The sequence below is a fragment of the Xyrauchen texanus genome, chromosome 5, assembly GCF_025860055.1.
Source record: "Xyrauchen texanus isolate HMW12.3.18 chromosome 5, RBS_HiC_50CHRs, whole genome shotgun sequence".
NCBI lineage: Eukaryota > Metazoa > Chordata > Actinopteri > Cypriniformes > Catostomidae > Xyrauchen > Xyrauchen texanus.
In genome coordinates, this window is record NC_068280.1 from 52874587 (window position 1) to 52894885 (window position 20299).

General features: G+C 41.8%; 2 protein-coding genes across 3 annotated transcripts in view; both read left to right on the top strand.

Annotated features, from left to right (window-relative positions):
• The first annotated feature begins 3957 nt into the window (after positions 1-3957).
• LOC127643630 (A disintegrin and metalloproteinase with thrombospondin motifs 1-like) lies at positions 3958-12948 on the top strand. The gene is made up of 8 exons (XM_052126422.1): positions 3958-5266; positions 8016-8356; positions 8441-8573; positions 8664-9121; positions 9218-9404; positions 9501-9679; positions 9796-9971; positions 10078-12948. The coding sequence occupies exons 1-8, from the start codon at positions 4675-4677 to the stop codon at positions 10802-10804; spliced, it is 2793 nt and encodes a 930-aa protein (XP_051982382.1). The 5' UTR covers positions 3958-4674; the 3' UTR covers positions 10805-12948.
• Positions 12949-18974: 6026 nt separating this feature from the next.
• The window catches only part of LOC127643678 (cysteine and tyrosine-rich protein 1-like), a 13018-nt gene continuing 11693 nt past the window's right edge, over positions 18975-20299 (top strand). For both annotated transcript variants that reach the window (XM_052126490.1, XM_052126491.1), the window contains exon 1: positions 18975-19327. In XM_052126490.1, coding sequence (XP_051982450.1) covers positions 19246-19327 — 82 coding nt within the window. In that variant the 5' untranslated portion in view covers positions 18975-19245. The remainder of the gene's footprint in view (positions 19328-20299) is intronic.

Sequence of the window (20299 nt, forward strand, 5' to 3'; positions counted from 1 at the left end):
CAAAAACACACACACAACACACACAACACACACAACACAAACACACACACAACACACACAACAACAAACACACACAACAAAAAAACACAAACACACACACACACAACAAAAACACACAAACACACAACAAAAACACACACACACCAAAACACACACACAACAAAAACACACACAAACACACACCAACATACACAACAAACACACACAACACAAACACACACACACAACAAACACACAACAAAAACACACACCAACATACACACACAACACACACAACAAAAACACACACCAACATACACACACAACACAAACACACACACAACAACAAACACACACACAACACACACAACACAAACACACACACACACACACACACACAACACACACAACAAAAAACACAAACACACACACACAACAAAAACACACACACACCAAAAACACACAAACACACACACACAACAAAACACACACAAACACACACCAACATACACAACAAACACACACAACACAAACACACACACACACAACAAACACACACCAACATACACACACAACACACACAACAACAAACACACACACAAACACACACCAACATACACACACAACAAAAACACACACCAACATACACACACAACACAAACACACACACAACAACAAACACACACACAACAAAAAACACAAACACACAACACACACAACAAAAAGACACAAACACACACAACAAAAACACACACACACAACACAAACACACACACACACACAACATACACAACAAACACACACAACACAAACACACACACACAACAAACACACACCAACATACACACACAACACACACAACAACAAACACACACACAAACACACACCAACATACACACACAACAAAAACACACACCAACATACACACACAACACAAACACACACACTACAACAAACACACACACAACAAAAAACACAAACACACAACACAAACACACACACACAACACACACAACAAAAAGACACAAACACACACAACAAAAACACACACACACACAACACAAACACACACACACAACATACACAACAAACACACACAACACAAACACACACACACACAAACACAAACACACACACAACATACATACACAACACACACAACAACAAACACACACACACAACACACACAACAAAAAGACACAAACACACACAACAAAAACACACACACACAACACAAACACACACACACACAACAAAAACACAAACACACACAACAAAAACACACACACAACACAAACGCACACACACACAACATTTTGATGTTTATAATAATGGCAGGTAACACAACAAATTGTGACATTGTGACTCTTTCAATTGACTGAACTGAAGGTTTTTATTGAAGTGAAGATAACATAAATGTGCTTATTTTATATGAAAATCAATGAAGGAATTTAGAGCAAAATAAGATCGAATACAATAAAATCTTTAGTAAAATGTGTGTTTTTATACACCGCACAAGTGTTACGATACCCCATGTAGGAATGAAAGATTAATTTCTCAAGTAAAAACAAACACATTCATTGATTTTGTTATTTAATGGTCGAATTATGTTTGTGCCCATTTGTGCCAACCAAAGCAACTGAAAAACAAACATTAGTGTAGCAACAGAACAAATATGATTATCATTATTACAGAATTAAAACTATATTAATTTTTTTTATTTTCTCCCCAATGTTGAACGCCCAATTCCCAATGTGCTCTAAGTCCTCGTGGTGGCGTAGTGACTCCGGGTGGTGGAGGACGAATCTCAGTTGCCTCCACGTCTGAGACCGTCAATCCGCGCATCTCATCACGTGACTTGAGTGCATTACCATGGAGACGTAGCGCGTGTGGAGGCTTCACGCTATTCTCCGCAGCATCCACGCACAACTCACCACACGCCCCACCAAGAGCGAGAACCACATTATAGTGACCACGAGGAGGTTACCCCATGTGACTCTACCCTCCCTAGCAACCGGGACAATTTGGTTGCTAAGGAGACCTGACTGGAGTCACTCACCACATGCCCCACCGAGAGCAAGAACCACATTATAGTGACCACGAGGAGGTTACCCCATGTGACTCTACCCTCCCTAGCAACCGGGCCTATTTGGTTGCTAAGGAGACCTGACTGGAGTCACTCACCACACGCCCCACCGAGGCGAGAACCACATTATAGTGACCACGAGGAGGTTACCCCATGTGACTCTACCCTCCCTAGCAACCGGGCCTATTTGGTTGCTAAGGAGACCTGACTGGAGTCACTCACCACACGCCCCACCGAGAGCGAGAACCACATTATAGTGACCACGAGGAGGTTACCCCATGTGACTCTACCCTCCCTAGCAACCGGGCCTATTTGGTTGCTAAGGAGACCTGACTGGAGTCACTCACCACACGCCCCACCGAGAGCGAGAACCACATTATAGCGACCACGAGGAGGTTACCCCATGTGACTCTACCCTCCATAGCAACCGGGCCAATTTGGTTGCTAAGGAGACCTGACTGGAGTCACTCACCACACGCCCCACCGAGAGCGAGAACCACATTATAGTGACCACGAGGAGGTTACCCCATGTGACTCTACCCTCCCTAGCAACCGGGCCTATTTGGTTGCTAAGGAGACCTGACTGGAGTCACTCAGCACGCCCTGAATTCAAACTCACGACTCCAGGTGTGATAGTCAGTGTCAATACTCGCTGAGACCCCTCTAGAAATTTTTTTTTAAATACATCAAATGAAAAGTGTCTTTACAATAAGAGATTTTAACATTCAGATGCTGTTACAGAAACAATCAGTGTAGGTCAAGAGAGTGAACATTTACATGGAAATAATTTCAACATGATCAGAAATGAACTCGGGGGGTCTCCTCTACTGTAGAGCAGAAATGACTCACGGCTGACTCTGTGAACATCAGTCCTGCTCTTCATGGTCAGAAAACATGTTTTTCCTTTATGTTGCATTAATAACTTGTGTCTAAACAGCTAGTGACATAAATCATGTCTCAGTGCATGTTTAGTGCTCACACACTGCACTAGAGCTCGATGGAAAATCAAATGTGAGCTTCTTGCGCCACCTGCTGGTACTGTGTGGTACTATGGCACAGTGATGGTGTCAGATAGTAATGCCATAATACTAGCTACTTTAAAATATCCCATACTGATGACTGATAACATGGAACTCCAAAGTACTTATTATTATATTCATTATTTTTAAACAGTATAATTATAACACTCTGGAATAATCCGTACATTATGATTTGTCATGTCAAGTAGGGTCTCGCATGCATGTTATACACCATCTAAAGCTATAGAAAACAAAAACAATCTAAATCTTTTATAATTACATATTATAAAAACATGCATATTTTATGAGCTCATCGTTTGAATATTTGTACTATTAAAATGTAAGTAAAAAAAAATGCTAAAAGTTGAATAAACATACACACATATATATATATATATATATATATATATATACATTCCAAGTTAAACTCTATTTAGATATATATATATATATAGAGAGAGAGAGAGAGAGAGAGAGAGAGAGAGAGAGAGGCTAATTTGATTATATTTGTTGTTATTTGTCAATTGCACAAAGGTTTGTGATGGAAATGAACTCTGAATAAATTGTTGGTGTTTCCCGCCATCTGGTGGATTTGTGTGTAACTTCTAAAGTTGTTTTACAACCACAAGTTGCACTTAAGGTGGACTTTCAACTCTCTTTAACATTAGAAGTCACTGAGAAATGGCCTTCATTCATATTAATCAGACTTCTGTCTATTTATTCATTTCTATGATTCAAATATGTAACTATTGAACATGCAGTACCCTTCAGAAGCAGTGATTTCACACACACACACACACACACACACACACACACACACACACACACACACCTAAGATTCACCAAATTCTCTTGATAGGACCATCATGGTTTGAAAGGCCATTATTGTGTTAATTACGTAATTCAATTAGTCCAAACTTCATATCTGTAAAGGTCTGATTTATAGTTCTTAGAGAAGGAGACAGTCCACCTTATCAGCTCCACAGCTGGATCTGAACCTCCCTCAGCCAAACCTTCAATCAGCTGTTTGACATCTCTGGCCACAAGTGACAAATCTGAGCAAACGGGTGTCTCCAAGTGTCCCCAATAACCTTGCGTCAAACTGATGCGATGTGGACTTTAAGGAGCTGCTGTAAGCTGCACAAATACATGTGCACCAATAGAGTTTAAAGGTCTAATATACAGAGGTTGTTGGACTTGTGTGTTGTAGTCTGATGATTGATGATTGTGGCTGTGCGCCAGCTCTCTGTTGCGCAGGAGATGAAAGGCGCTTCAGGAAAGGGGTGGTCCTGCACCGGGGCATAAATAGAGAGCAGGGCTCTTCTCGGTTCTAAGAGAAAAGGAGAGCTGAATCTTGAAGAGACAGTGAGGAAAGCCTGTCCGAGTCCGTTTTTGACTATTAGAAAGACTCCTCTTTTGCTCTGGAAAGTTGAATCGGAGTGACATTGAACTTTCAGACTGCTGCTAGTGGCATCGGCACTGGATTTGTGACTTTTCCTTGAGTTGTTGGAGTCAAGTTGTGTTTTGTGAGAATTTTCATTTGGGTCCACAAGTGTTTTGTTGATTTCTTGAAGACCCAACGGGAATATAATGTCTTTTTTGCGCGTTATTCTGGGGTTCGCCGCGGCTCTCTGCGTTAACGCGGCAGAGCGCGCATGGGAGGAGAGCACGGTGGTACCAGTTCGGCTCGACTCCTACGACACCGAACCGACCCATACGGTAGAAGCACGGGAAAAGGTATCGGAGAAACGCATCTACCGGTTGGACGCCTTTGGAAAGCGGATGATCTTGGCGCTGGAACCGGACCAAACCTTTTTAGCGCCTGGGTTTGTGTTCCAGATGGTGGGGAAACCGGAGAGCGAGGAGTTTGACAGCGCCGGAGATGCGCGGTGCTTCTTCTCGGGAACCGTGAACGGTGAAGAACTTTCCGCCGCGGCGATCAATCTGTGCAATGGATTGCGGGGCGGCTTCTACGTCGGCGGTGAAGAGTATTTCATTCAACCTTCAAACGCCAGTGGAGACGCGCAGTCTTCAGATGGAGACTCCCACACCATTCGCCGAAGAAAACGGGGGTTCCTGACTGAGGAGAACGGTTCTAAGTGTGGCGTCAGTGAAGAGGAGGAGAAGGTCCCCGAGAAACCAGACGCGAGCAACTCAAACCCAATGCCACATGACCCTAAAGGTAACATTTCTAACAACCTAAAATTGCATTAGTCGTGATATCCTGTGTTCAAGGGCACAATTGAAAGTTTATTTTCCAGTCATTCTTTACGCACGCCTCCGGTAACCCCAATAAACCCGGTGACTCCGCGTCATTGGGTGCGCGCTGGCGCATGAGGATCGAATTATCCAGGTTGAAGAGGTTTGAGTCTGCGTTAACGCATTAAACACCAAATCGCGGAATTTAGTGCTTGAGTAACTCAAATGAATCCACTGCTAAAACTTATTATCTTATTTCCGACACTTCTGGCAACATGTCGATTACAATGATTGAATAATAGTGATGAAGGATAATAAAGGGTAGATGAGCGTTCGCCATAAGCGAGGAGAGGGTTAACTCGAGAGGGCTGGAGGAGGAAGGGGAGGTTGAGGGTGGTTGGAGGGAGTGGGAGGTGGGTTTGGGAATGGGAATGTGCTGGAGAGACGTGGAAGTTCTCCTCCTGGTACCGCATGTTGCGCAGATCAGCACCGGAGGACCGGAGACGGCTTCTATTTCCGCCAACGTTTCCCGTGAAAGTGCGCGAGTTTGGTGAAGTTATTAACAGGGCGGAGCACTAAGATGATGCAGATTTACAAGAGCTTTCTATTCCTCTTTAATACACATGCTATTTCTTATTTTGTTCAGGTAAATGTGAAGACATAAAATGTCATCTTGCTTCACCATTTTACGGGTTTTTGTGACTTAGAAAATGTCTGTTTGCTTTAATAAAAAATTGAAATACTCTGTTTATTTACTCACCAAGGTGGGACGGGTGGGACATGTCCCCACCACTATTCTTGTGCAGGAGGTTCTTTGTTCGTGTGTGTTATATTATGCTAGAATGTGTTATTTTTAGGGCTGTCAGACGATTCAGATATTTTTAATCACAATTAATCGAATTTTTTTGTAGTTAATCGTGATTAATCGTGGATTTTGAAAATGCTGAAATCTGACACCATATATATATATATATATATATATATATATATATATATATATATATATATATATATATATATTCTTATTTTCCTGTCAAAATGCATTTATTTCCATTTTAGGAATGAAAACAAAACCATGTGTAACAATATAATGCTTCATTAATATTTTCCAAACAAAGCCTTTCACAATATAAAGATAGAAATGCCCTAAAATATCACCAATTCATCTAAATTTGAACTTTTCCCAAAGTCTAAGTGGGAGAGTGACTGTTGAAATAATTATTCATATTTATTCATATTTTCATTCATTTTACATTTCTATATTCAATATATATATCTCATAATTTGACATTAAAATATGAATCTCATAACATTATTTATGCATTTGCAGCTGCTGTGTAAATGCATTTCTCTGCCACTTCAGATGCACCTTCTGTGCCACCTTTACCATGTTAAGATGGCTTTAGTCCTCATAGGTTTAGTATTAATTCCGATGGGCATACAATCTCTTAAACTCTCATGCTTCACAATATTAATCTGCCAGTAGACCGTGACTATCTGCTTTATTACAGCAATCGTGAAGCTGCGCACATGATTTGCATCAGAGCGTCAACGCTTTGAACTCCACATGTTCTGAACACTTTTTAAAACAAAGTGACTCCCATGCTCACCCTCATGCCATCCCAGATGTGCAGCATTAAAGTAATCCATAAGGCTTCAGTGGTTCAAACCGTGTCTTCAAAAGCGATATGATAGGTGTGGGTGAAAAACAAATCAATATTGAAGTCCTTTTCCACTATAAATTTCCAGTTTAACGTTCTTCTTCTTTGCTTTTTGGCAATTCACATTCTATGTGCATATCGCCACCTACTGGGCAGGGAGGAACATTTATAGCAAAAAAGGACTTGAATTTTGATCTGAATTTTGATTTTGATCTCACCCACACCTTTCAGATCGCTTCTGAAGATAAAATGTCAATAGATTACTTTTATGCAACCATTATCTGCTTTTTGGACTATCAAAGTTCTGGTCACCATTCACTTGCATTTTATGGACCTGCAAGCTGTGATGTTCATCTAAAAATCTTCATTTGTGTTCAGCAGAATGAATAAAGTCATACACATCTGGATATCTGGAATTTATCTTTTTGGGTGAACTATCCCTTTAAGGCCATCTATATGCTAGTTACTACTAAAAAGGTGAAAAAAAAAAACTAACTTGTAGCAGATTTAAAATCTTTCTCTTCTAGAAAACATAATAAAACTACCAATGACAAATTTTTTTTACTCAAGAGCAAATACAAACTTTTATCTAATAAAATACTCTCTGAATGGGAATGTTCTGCCCCTAAAGGCTCGGATATACTTCGTTTTTCTGTGAGCTGTTCTGTCTTGTGCACTCAAACACTGAGCCTCTTTTGACCAGGAACACATATGCACTCGTTCGGTGTGCTGATGATGAAATTTTAGATGTTCCGGCACACGGAAATCCATGGTATACTTTAGCCTTAATGCCACCTGACACCTACTAACAATAGCAAGTAGCGAATCAATCCCTGGCTGTTATGGAAACTAAAGATATTGGCTATTAAAAAACAGGTCGAGACCTTCAATATGTCCCACCCCAACTTCAATAGAAAAGAACAGAAAAGAAAGCTGCACTTGTCAAGCCATTTCTTGGGGTCTTTTAAAGGCATTGAAAAGTCTATAAATGCCCTTTTCACTTAGCTAACTTATTTCAAGTTTTTGTTCTGATATACTAACGGTTTCAATTACTGTCTTTTTATCCTCCAGCACACCAGAGATCTCGTCGCTTTGTGTCTACTCCTCGTTATTTGGAGATCATGATTGTGGCAGACCAGTCAATGGCAGAGTTTCATGGTGCTGGCCTCAAACCCTACCTGCTAACCATCATGGCTGTCGCATCTCGTCTTTATCGTCACCCTACAATTCATAATTCAATCTCTCTGGCTGTTGTGAAGCTGCTGGTTGTGTATGAGGAAGAACATGGTCCCCAGGTCTCATCCAATGCTGCACTTACCCTTAGGAACTTCTGCCAGTGGCAAAGACAGCACAACCCTTCAAGTGACCGCCACCCCGAGCACTATGACACAGCAGTACTCTTTACCAGACAGGTAAGGTTTCATTGAATAAAACTCACCAAGTTCCATGCGAGTAAGAGAAGAGTGGCTTATATTTGTCAACCCTGTTCCCTGCAGGATCTTTGTGGAGCTCACTCATGTGACACTTTGGGAATGGCAGATGTGGGCACCGTGTGCGATCCTGATAGAAGTTGCTCCATTGTTGAAGACGATGGTCTGCAGGCAGCCTTCACAGTAGCACATGAGCTTGGTAAGGCACATACTCATGTCCCTGTGCAAAGTAGGTGACCTGAAACTAGGCAAAGTTTAGATTAAAACCATGGTTTTGCTTATCCTGTAGGTCATGTGTTCAACATGCCCCATGATGATGCCAAACAGTGTGCCAGTATTAATGGTGACCACTGGAGTTCCCACATGATGGCCTCAACCTTGTCAAATCTGGACCAGCTGCAGCCTTGGTCTCCTTGCAGTGCTCTGATGGTCACATCCTTCCTGGACAATGGCCACGGCCAGTGTCTTCTAGACAAGCCCCAGAGGTCTCAGCAGTTACCCCAAGCTCTGCCAGGTACTGTGTATGATGCTGACAGACAGTGCCGCCTCACATTTGGGGAGGAGTCGAAGCACTGTCCTGACCTGAGCACCACCTGCGCTGCCCTTTGGTGCACCGTCACAGCTGCAAATGGCTTGCTGGTCTGCCAAACCAAGAACTTTCCATGGGCCGATGGGACACCTTGTGGGTCTACCAGCTATTGTGTGGCAGGCCAGTGTTTGAGTAAGACTGAGGCAGCCAAGTATCAGGTGAGCACCATTTGGTATACTATTTGTTTTACATAATGTGGTTTGTATTAATCTATTAAGTGGTAACTGACAATGGTTCTGTCTTGTCGCCTTTAGACTCCAGTAAATGGTGGATGGGGAACCTGGGGTCCTTGGGGAGAATGCTCACGTACCTGTGGTGGAGGTGTACAATACTCTTTCAGGGACTGTGACAATCCCCTACCTAAAAATGGAGGCAAATATTGCGAGGGCAAGAGAATTCAGTACCGCTCCTGCAACACCAAGACCTGCCCTGATAGCAATGGTATATGAGATAATCCTGTCATTAAATAGTTGCTTCAACAGTATGATGAGATGTCAGCCATTTGATACTCATCTCTGTTTGTTTCACTGTGTGCAGGTTTGACATTCCGTGAGGAACAGTGTTTGGCCCACAATGACATCTCTTCTCAGTTGTCATTTGGCTCAGTTGAAGGTGTCGAGTGGGTGCCGAAGTATGCAGGAGTATCTCCTAAGGACCGTTGCAAGTTGGTGTGCCGAGCAAAGGGAACAGGCTATTTCTTTGTTCTGAAGCCAAAGGTGAATATCTCAATTAGCCTAGACCCATCAAGAGTTGTAAAATCTAAAACTGGGTAGGTGGATACAAGCGTGTGGGCCTGTGATGTTTAATTTGAGGTTTCCTCTAATACCTTCAGGTGGCTGATGGAACACCATGTACCCCAGACTCCACTTCCGTCTGTGTCCAAGGTCAGTGTGTGAAGGCTGGTTGTGACCGAGTCATTGGCTCCAACAAACGTTTTGACAAGTGTGGCATCTGTGGAGGAGATGGTTCTACTTGCAAGAAAGTATCTGGATCAATGGAACGTGCTAAGTAAGACTACAATCTGCTCAACACATTCTACCATTTAGTTTGGGTTTTCCGAAGTACCTTCTCAGACTTAATTTAATACTGACCTTTGCTTGTTCTTCCACTCTAGATTGGGCTATCAGGATGTAGTTACAATTCCAGCTGGTGCCACACACCTTGATGTCAAGCAGCGCTCTCTTGGAGGCCGTCGCAATGACAATGGCTACCTAGCAGTTCGCCGACAAGATGGCACATACCTACTGAATGGCGACTACAAGCTTACCACTTTAGAGACTGATATATCTCTAGGTGGTGCACTCCTCCGATACAGTGGTTCCTCTGCCACCCTGGAGCGCCTGCGAAGCTTTGCTCCTTTACCTGAGCCTCTTACCATTCAAGTGTTGCGAGTCGGTGAGTACCCTCGGCTGCGAGTAAAATACAGCTACTTTGCCCCACGCCCTGCCTCTGGTCCAAACGGATCGAACCGGCCATCTATTAACGCCATAAGGGAAGCAGGAGATGCCGAATGGACCCTCCATGAGTGGGGACCCTGCTCGCAGACATGCGGCGGTGGTGTCCAGAAGCGAGATGTCCTCTGCCTTGATGCTCACGGCCGTCAATCAAAAGACTGTCCAGAAGAGCTGCGCCCTGCATCGTCACGATCCTGTGCTGTGCAGGCTTGCCCATCCTGGCTGCTGGGTGAGTGGTCAGCTTGTTCCAAAACTTGTGGCAGAGGCTTCCGCAAGCGTCCACTGCGGTGCATAGGACATGATGGCAGCACTTTGTCTCATGAGAGCTGCAATTCAAAAGATCGACCACGACCTCTTCTGGACTTGTGCAACCAGACTCCCTGTTGAAAGTGAAAACTATGGCTTAAAAATCCACCTTGGAACAGCTGTAATCCTGCAAGTGGCATCTGGTGCCGAACAACAATGTTTTTGGGATTCAAAGGTGTCCTTTTAACAGAGACTGCAACCAAGCTTAATTTAGTGTTTTAATTCCTGCCCATCCAACACTGGGTACAGGGTACAAAGCTGGCACACTGTGTACCTCTCATGACAGGTGTGATCAAGGATGACAATACGGACATCTCTGCTGCTTTGGATGCTAAAGTCATGCGTGTTAGATTTTGAGTGTGCATAGGTATATATGGTGGATGATTAGTGAAAGAATGCATGAAAGACCTATGCATTTGTACCATCTGTCTGAGCTGGACTGACAGACAGGTTTAATATGTCTCAAGCAGATATATGATTGAAAGTGGGTACAACATTTAGGAACTATTGTCTTTTGCTGGGGTTGAGAGCAGAACTTGGGACAGAGGAATTTGTTTGTAAGAGTGTTATATAAAGCGCCCTCTGGTGGTTCTCCACTGAATAGATGTAAACTCCGGCTCAGAGCACATACAGTATTTAACATATGCAATTTTCTTGCCAAATCCACTGCATATCTTACCACAGCTAGGCACACATGCTGCTAACAAACACCACAACAGTTATTATGCATACTCTAGCTTTAAGTTTAGCTTCTTAGGTTTATTTTTCACTATCATGCAAAGCCATACCTGATCAAGAGGGAGCCTATTTATGTGGGGGAGGGAGACAAAAGAGCATGTATTTTATACCCAAGGTGAGAGTGTGTTTGTGTGTGTGCATTTAAGTATGTATGTATGGGTGTGTTAGTTCTGCCTGATTTTGTGGAGACTTCTCTCCTACTACTACTTCATAAGTAGCTGTCCTCTTCTGCCTTCTGAGAAGGTATGTTTATAATGAGGCATTTCTTTTTGTACAGAATATCCAAACATTATTTATTTTTGTACAGCCCATTTAATATAATCTTGTTGCTTTTTTTATAATTATTGTATTTCTATTTAGGGGTTCAAGCCCGTAGGGCTGAAACACTATTGTAATTGTTAGGATTATTATTATTAGGGGATCAAGCACGAAGTGCTGAAACCCTATTGTATTTGCTACGATTTTTTATTATAATTATTCTGCCATAAAACTGATCCTGCAGAGCAAACCGTAAGGCCTAGAGACATGAAACTTTGGGGAATAGTAGTACTCCAGCTGACAACACATGTGCACAGTCTCGCCCGATCAGCCATCTTGGAGCGCCACAGTTAATAAAACAAAAACATTACACATTTTGGGTCATAACTCCTGAACCATGCATAATACACTCAAGTGGCTTATATAATTGGAATCGTTGACTCAAGTCAAACAAAACGTATATTTCGCTATTTGTCATTTTTCTACTTTTATGAACTAGTCCTAGCCATTTGACTGAACAGATCCAAATTAGTGCAAGATTTTCTGGAGTCTCAATATCAATAATTATAAAAAAAAGTTAGAACTCTCACCAAAACATACTAAACGTGAGCGGTCACATTTACGCAAATGCCTATAACTCTTGAACTGTCTGAGATATTGTACTAGGTAAAGGTTGGGCAAGGAGGAGGCGGGAATTGGCTAAACAGTCAATGTAAAGTTTAATGTTAAAACATAAACAAACACAGAAACACATGCAATGCGGCCGGCTCGTCTTTATCCCCCTCCTGGCTGATTAGCCCGATTCACCCTCCTCCTTATCACAGATATTGAAAAAAAAAATTGAACTTTCGTATCATCACCAAATTTGGGACACTAACGTATGTATGGGGTCATTCTGAGGACACTCATAAAAATTGCACGCCTCTGCCTCTTGTGGTGCTATAACAATCAGAAATTAAAAAAATTCCATATATCTGTGCTTCGTTGCCTGATGGTTCTGAAAATTAAGGCACTTTATCATTGTTTTAAGTGCTATCGGTTGCATATGTACTTAAAGGACCTTAAAAGCTTGAACCCCGTTAATTGCTGCTTGCAGCTATATTTGTTATTATTATTATTATTATATTATTATTGAAATAACTGAAGGATGTAGATTATATTAAAGTATTTATACAGTATCTATGTTTTAGGTTTATGAATAAAGTATCACATTGTTATGTGGACCAATATTGCTGAGTCGTTGTGTTATTTTTGCTGTGGATGGTACATAAGACTAAATCCAGGATTTTGAGATGAGGGTCCATAGACACCTGGGGGTTGGTAAAGGTACTGCAGGAGTTCTGTAGATTGATATTTAAGCAATAATATATAGATTAAAAAATATGTGTGTCTCTAAACATGGTTAATTTGTTGTGTAGACTTTTTATATCTTTTTAAGTTTATGGTCAAACTTTGCTTGATTAGGTTGCTTAAAACAGCAAATAAATAAATAATTGTATACTGTGCATAAAGTACAGAAATGTAAGTATTTGTATTCATAAAAATAAAAATAGAAGAGTGTCAATATGACCAGAACTGGCCATGACAATGATAAGAAAGCTCAGTCTGTCATCCCCAAGACTGGCACCGAAAACGTGATTATCAAATTAATATTAACTACTTATTACCTAATAATAAGGAAAATAATCACATCACTGGATATAATGAGGAACAATTATACAATCCATATTAATTAAAGAGTACCATGTGGTGTTAGTCATTATATTACAAGGGTGGTTCAAGTTTAGATATAGTCACCAGGTTTGTAAGTCAGCACTTCTGCTAAATAATAAATACAACCAACTGTTCATTCAGCACAATGTTAAGTGACTTAGCACACCTTTGATACCAAGACAAATACACCACATTGCTTTAGTAAACATTTGTTTTTGCTCTTAAAAACAACTACTCTCATCCATATGAGCAAAAATAAAATGTACTTTTGTATGTAGTTATGCATTTGGCAGATGCTTTTATCCAAAGAGACTTAAGGCCCCAATTTACTTTGTACAAAATCGTTTCGGGGGTTTGTACCAGCTTGCCTGGGCGAACGTTTATGAAAACTTCTTAGTGGCTGCTAAACACCGTCTTACTGCCATTGGTCCATGTCATCAGTAGGTGTGGCCAGAAGCTCCACCTACTTTGTTTATGTTGTTCAGTCAGTCAAGATCAATCAACATGAACACACTGGTGTGTTGAGTTATTAGCAATCTAGCCCCCCTTTCCAGACCCGGCCACGCCCTAGGCCTGGCTCATTATATAATTTAGGGTACATTCCATGACCATTGATTATAATTATATATTCTCTCCATTTTCTTCAGAAATATCCCAGTTTATCCATAAAGGTAAAGCATGTTATAAACAAATATTTTGTGCAACACATGTTTCATTTAGCTTGAAATTCCCATGATGCTTCTTAATTGACAGATTTTGAATTGTCTGTTTTTAAAGTGGGTGGGTCTTAAGTTCAAAATAATGAATAAAACATGTTAAAGTCAACATTATCTCTATTTTATCCATTTTTAAATTCTAAACACTTTAGGAAAATAGTATTTTTTAGATTGAGTTTGACATTTTAATAAAGAAAATATCTTATTTTTTATTATATCTACAAAAGTTTGGTCAACTATGTTACTAAACAAAACCCCCCTGCAACTCAAAACTGGTGTATCCCAAAACCATGTGACCAGCATCATCTGATGTCATTTTCTTCTGTGGGGGACATTTTGAACACATAATGGTGAGTTATTTACATTAGCATATTGTCAAGGATAGTAGCGGCTGTAGCTTGTTTGGTGCCCTAGACACAACCCGTTTCAGCATGTCCCCAAAGTTGTTGACCTGTGGGGGTGGTTGGGGATTGTAAATTACATGGCTGGTGGAATTCAACCTCCTGCCACTGCCTATGTGACTGCCCATGTCACCCATGCCTATATACGCCACTGGTCAAGGGCTATATTAATTGACCATCAAATATGTTGGGTACATTGTTATGGTTTGCAACATTTTCATGATTTTAACTAAAATATATATTCAAATTTGAGGTTAATCTGATCAAAACATTGACATGTGGTTGGCCAGACAAGGCCTACCATTGAAATTATAAGTCAAAATAGGGGACATTTCGACTATGTTACATGTCAACTAAGCTACCCTAGGGCCAACTCATGGGTAACATGGCTGATGTGAACCTACTATGTCCACTGATGTACACTGATGATAATTAATTATATTCCATAGATCAGTTTTTTGTCATAATTTAAGGCTGTATGTGAGACGTCACACAGGTCACATAAACTACAACACAGAGAGACTGTACCACCTAGAAATCTCATAGAGACTATGTCTGTTCGCCGAACTACCAACCACAAAACTCACGAATGTAGGGCTACTAAACATTAGATCTCTTTACACCGAAGCACTAATTGTAAATTAAATGATTTCAGATCATTTGGATGAGCTCTGTTTGACTGAAACCAGGTTATTGTTATAAACATGAGGCTCATCTGAAGGGTCGAGGAGGAGGTGTTGCTACAATTTACAGTGAAGTTTTTGCTGTTGCTCAGAGGACAGAATATAAATGAAAGTCTTTTGAACTAATAATGCTTAATGTGACGCCTTCAGATGTTAATAAAAAATCGGTTATCTTTTGCCCTTGCTACAGTATATAGATCACCTGGACCGTATTCTGATTTTCTTGATCAGATCTTTTAGTTACTGTAGATAGAGCTTTAATTGTTGGTGACTTCAACATTCACATAGATAATGAAAATGACACATTGCGATTAGCATTTATCGATATTATCAACTCAATTCTCGAATAAATAAACTTCAATTGGTTCAAAATGCAGCAGCCAGAGTGCTGACGAGAATCAAGAAATATGATCATATTAGCCCCATTTTATCATCGTTACATTGGCTACATGTTAAACTTCATATTCATTTTTATATTCTGTAACTACATACAAAGCTTTGAATGGTGTCCGCAGTACTTAAGTGACCTTCTACCACGCTATATTCCATCACGTTCATTATGATCACACAATTCTGGCCTGTTAATACTTCCTAGAATATCAAAATCCACAAAAGGAGGAAGATCCTTTTCATATTTGGCTCCTAAACTATGGAATAATCTCCCAAACACTGTTCGGGACTCATACACACTCACTCAGTTTAAGTCTAGACTAAAGACCCTATTAATCCAGACATACACCTAATTAATCCTCCAACACACAATTAGGCTGCTTTAGTTTGGTCTGCCGGAACCAGAAACCAGAAACATTGATCATGATCTATAACTCTGCATGGCACCTACATTAATATCATTTTATTTGTTTCCCTGTCTCAACCTCGGGACTCCTATCCTGAGGTCACCAGAACCGGCTGGATCCAGCACCATTCCTGCTTCATGTTGGACTCCAATGCTGCGTGTCTCTGAATGATGATGACTAAATGCAGCCGGTGCAGCCAAACATCACTCCAGTCATTTATGATGGACTTCAGAGGATGAACTGATGCCAACTCCAACTGTAAGACATGGGATACTTCATATGCCACTGCCTGAACATTGAACTTAGGATGGACATCACAGAACCACACCGAAATTACCGGCCAGGTTGAAGTGCGATGCACCTCACAGATCTCTGCTACATCACCTCGGTCTAATGATGGACTACGATCTTATAATGGAATAGGGTGGGGTTAGTCAGAGGGGAACTGGCCCACACAGTGAGTCTGGTTTAGGGTTAGGGTGGGGTTAGTCAGAGGGGAACTGGCCCCCACAGTGAGTCCGGTTTAGGGTTAGGGTGGGGTTGGCCAGAGGGTAACTGGCCCCCACAGTGAGTCCGGTTTAGGGTTAGGGTGGGGTTGGTCAGAGGGGAACTGGCCCCCACAGTGAGTCCGGTTTAGGGTTAGGGTGAGGTCGGTCAGAGGGGAACTGGCCCCCACAGTGAGTCTGGTTTAGGGTTAGGGTTGGGTTAGTCAGAGGGGAACTGGCCCCCACAGTGAGTCCGGTTTAGGGTTAGGGTGGGGTTAGTCAGAGGGGAACTGACCCCCACAGTGAGTCTGGTTTAGGGTTAGGGTGGGATTAGTCAGAGGGGAACTGACCCCCACAGTGAGTCTGGTGTAGGGTTGGGTTAGTCAGAGGGGAACTGGCCCCCACAGTGAGTCTGGTTTAGGGTTAGGGTGGGGTTATTCAGAGGGGAACTGGCCCCCACAGTGAGTCTGGTTTAGGGTAAGGGTGGGGTCAGTCAGAGGGGAACTGGCCCCCACAGTGAGTCTGGTTTAATGTTAGGGTGGGGTCAGTCAGAAGGGAATTGGCCCCCACAGTGAGTCTGGTTTAATGTTAGGGTGGGGTCAGTCAGAAGGGAACTGGCCCCCACAGTGAGTCTGGTTTAGGGTTAGGGTGGGGTCAGTCAGAGGGGGAACTGGCCCCCACAGTGAGTCTGGTTTAGGGTTAGGGTGGGGTTAGTCAGAGGGGAACTGGCCCCCACAGTGAGTCTGGTTTAGGGTTAGGGTGGGGTTGGTCAGAGGGGAACTGGCCCCCACAGTGAGTCTGGTTTAGGGTTGGGTTAGTCAGAGGGGAACTGGCCCCCACAGTGAGTCTGGTTTAATGTTAGGGTGGGGTCAGTCAGAGGGGAACTGGCCCCCACAGTGAGTCTGGTTTAGGGTTAGGGTGGAGTCAGTCAGAGGGGAACTCGCCCCCACAGTGAGTCTGGTTTAATGTTAGGGTGGGGTCAGTCAGAAGGGAATTGGCCCCCACAGTGAGTCTGGTTTAGGGTTAGGGTGGGGTCAGTCAGAGGGGAATTGGCCCCCACAGTGAGTCTGGTTTAGGGTTAGGGTGGGGTCAGTCAGAAGGGAATTGGTCCCCACAGTGAGTCTGGTTTAATGTTAGGGTGGGGTTAGTCAGAGGGGAACTGGCCCCCACAGTGAGTCTGGTTTAGGGTTAGGGTGGGGTCAGTCAGAGGGGAACTGGCCCCCACAGTGAGTCTGGTTTAGGGTTAGGGTGGGGTTAGTCAGAGGGGAACTGGCCCCCACAGTGAGTCTGGTTTCTCCCAAGATTATTTTTCTCCATTAATCAACATCTTATGGAGTTTGGTGTTCCCTGCCACAGTTGCTTTCAGCTGCTCTCAGGGGTTATTAATACAATTATTATTTATTTATTATAGTTATTTTTAAAAACAATTCACAATCATATTTGATCAAACTACACAACAGACATTATAGATATTATACAGTTATCTTCTGTAAAGCTGCTTTGAAACGATGTGTTGTTGTGAAAGTGTTATACAAATTAAAATGACTTGACTGTGTTTCAGATGACGGTGTGTGTGTGTGTGTGTGTGTGTGTGTGTGTGTGTGTGTGTGTGTGTGTGTGTGTGTGTGTGTGTCCTCGTGCATGTGTTTGAGTGCATGATAATTAGGAATTAAGGGACATTTAATTGATTTTACAAATTTAACTAGATATTGTTCCTTTGCCAGTTAAAACTGAGATCTTCTAAATGGTTTCATTGTGTTTTGGTAAAAAAGCAGGACATTTATTTTTCAACTATGTTACAGCTGATTTTGTTACATTTCAAATAACAAGAATGCTGCTTCTGATATCCTTCAAGGTTTATTTTACATCCAGAAAGGTTAGAATTTTGCATAAAATCTCTTAAAACTACCAAAATTATATTTAAGGCAGATTTATGGTTAAAAAATATGTTTTTAAATGTTACGGTCACTTGTTACTGTGCCGAAAACATCACATGAATATCTGCAAAAATAGCCGATTCTTAAAATGATATTAAAAGAGTGACGACGCATATGGCAGAATAGACAAAAGCACCATTAATGATGTGTGTTGCATCAAGTGTTGCATTAAATGTCTTTGCCACTAGTAGATATGTTACATTGAACGTAAAGCAATAGATGATTTTTTGAGAAAGCACTTCGTTTTTGTACTTTTACTATAGAATTCTAGAATGAGCCGCCTACCTTTCTAACAGATAGTGAAAGGAGGATGAGTAATATTAAGATATATGCTTGTAAAACCATTGAATGCTGTAAATACTCTGTATTTGTGTGCTGGGTCTTGTTTACTCTTGTATGTTCCGTGAGCTCAAGTCTGTGTCATGAGAGCTGATTCGTGAACACACAATTGGACAGAGATCTAAAGATAGACTTCATGGGCACTCTTAATGAATGGCAGTTTGAGGAGTCGTGACGGCGGAGGCGTTGGTGTCCGTGTTGGTTCAGTCTCCACTCAGTCGCATCAAGACTCCCTTTAGTGAAAGGAAGAAGTTAAAGACAAAGGAGCGAGTCAAAGGAGAAGTTCTGAAGGGGAACCGAACACGTGGTTTGTTCATTTTGAAGCGCAGAAGATGTCAACATCGTCGGATCACTGGCATGTGTATGAAAGTTTATAGTCAGATTGTGACTGAAAGAACGTTTAACATGTAAAAGTTGGATAGACGCTGTTGTTTTCCCAATAAATCCACTGGAACATGATGGAAAATCCGAGGACAGCGAGTTCACAGAAGAGCTGGACGTTTTTCAAGGACTCGCTGATTCTTTGCTTATTCGCAGGTAAGGATTATTTATTGTAAAACTTACTAGTGAAGACGCATACCAAATAGTTGAGCAGATAGCTGATATTTAAATTAAATATGCACAAACAACCCGAAAGAATCTTACTTATGCGATTCAGTGTGATTTCCCAAATATATGAACTTTATTGCTACAGAACAGCCTCTAAATAACACTGACTATCACCACTGGTGTCGTGAGTTTGAATCCAGGGTGTGGTGAGTGACTCCAGCCAGGTCTCTTTAGCAACCAAATTGGCCCGGTTGCTAGGGAGGGTAGAGTCACGTGGGGTAACCTCCTCGTGGTCACTATAATGTGGTTCTCGCTCTCGGTGGGGCGTGTGGTGAGTTGTGCGTGGATGCCGCGGAGAATAACGTGAAGTCTCCACACGCACTACGTCTCCACGGTAACGCGCTCAACAAGTCACGTGATAAGATGCACGGATTGACGGTCTCAGACACGGAGGCAACTGAGATTCGTCCTCCGCCACCCGGATTGAGGCGAGTCACTACGCCACCACGAGGACTTGGAGCGCATTGGGGATTGGGCGTTACAAATTGGCGAGAAAAAATCAATACATTTAAATGAGCAGAGTGCCGTGATTTTTGAACATGTACTGTGATAACACAATGTGTTTGGGCATGTGTCATGCTTTGGAGTGCTAGAATGAACAAAAAATTGAGGGGGTATATTTCAAGTGAAGGCGACACACAATTGTCAGTGGCTTTAATTAGAAATGCTCAAATTATATTTACTTTGCAAACCTGGACAATTTTACTCACTCTACATTTGATTTTAATCAATGAGTATAATATGTGCTGGCGATGCTTTTTAAACGTTTAACAGGTCATTTTGAGGTGTAAATTTACTTAAAAATTGACAAAACAAGAAGCTACCAAACGTAAGAACAAAATCAACAATAAAAACGGTGTAAATCAACTCGCAAACAAACAATCACATATTTGCATTTAT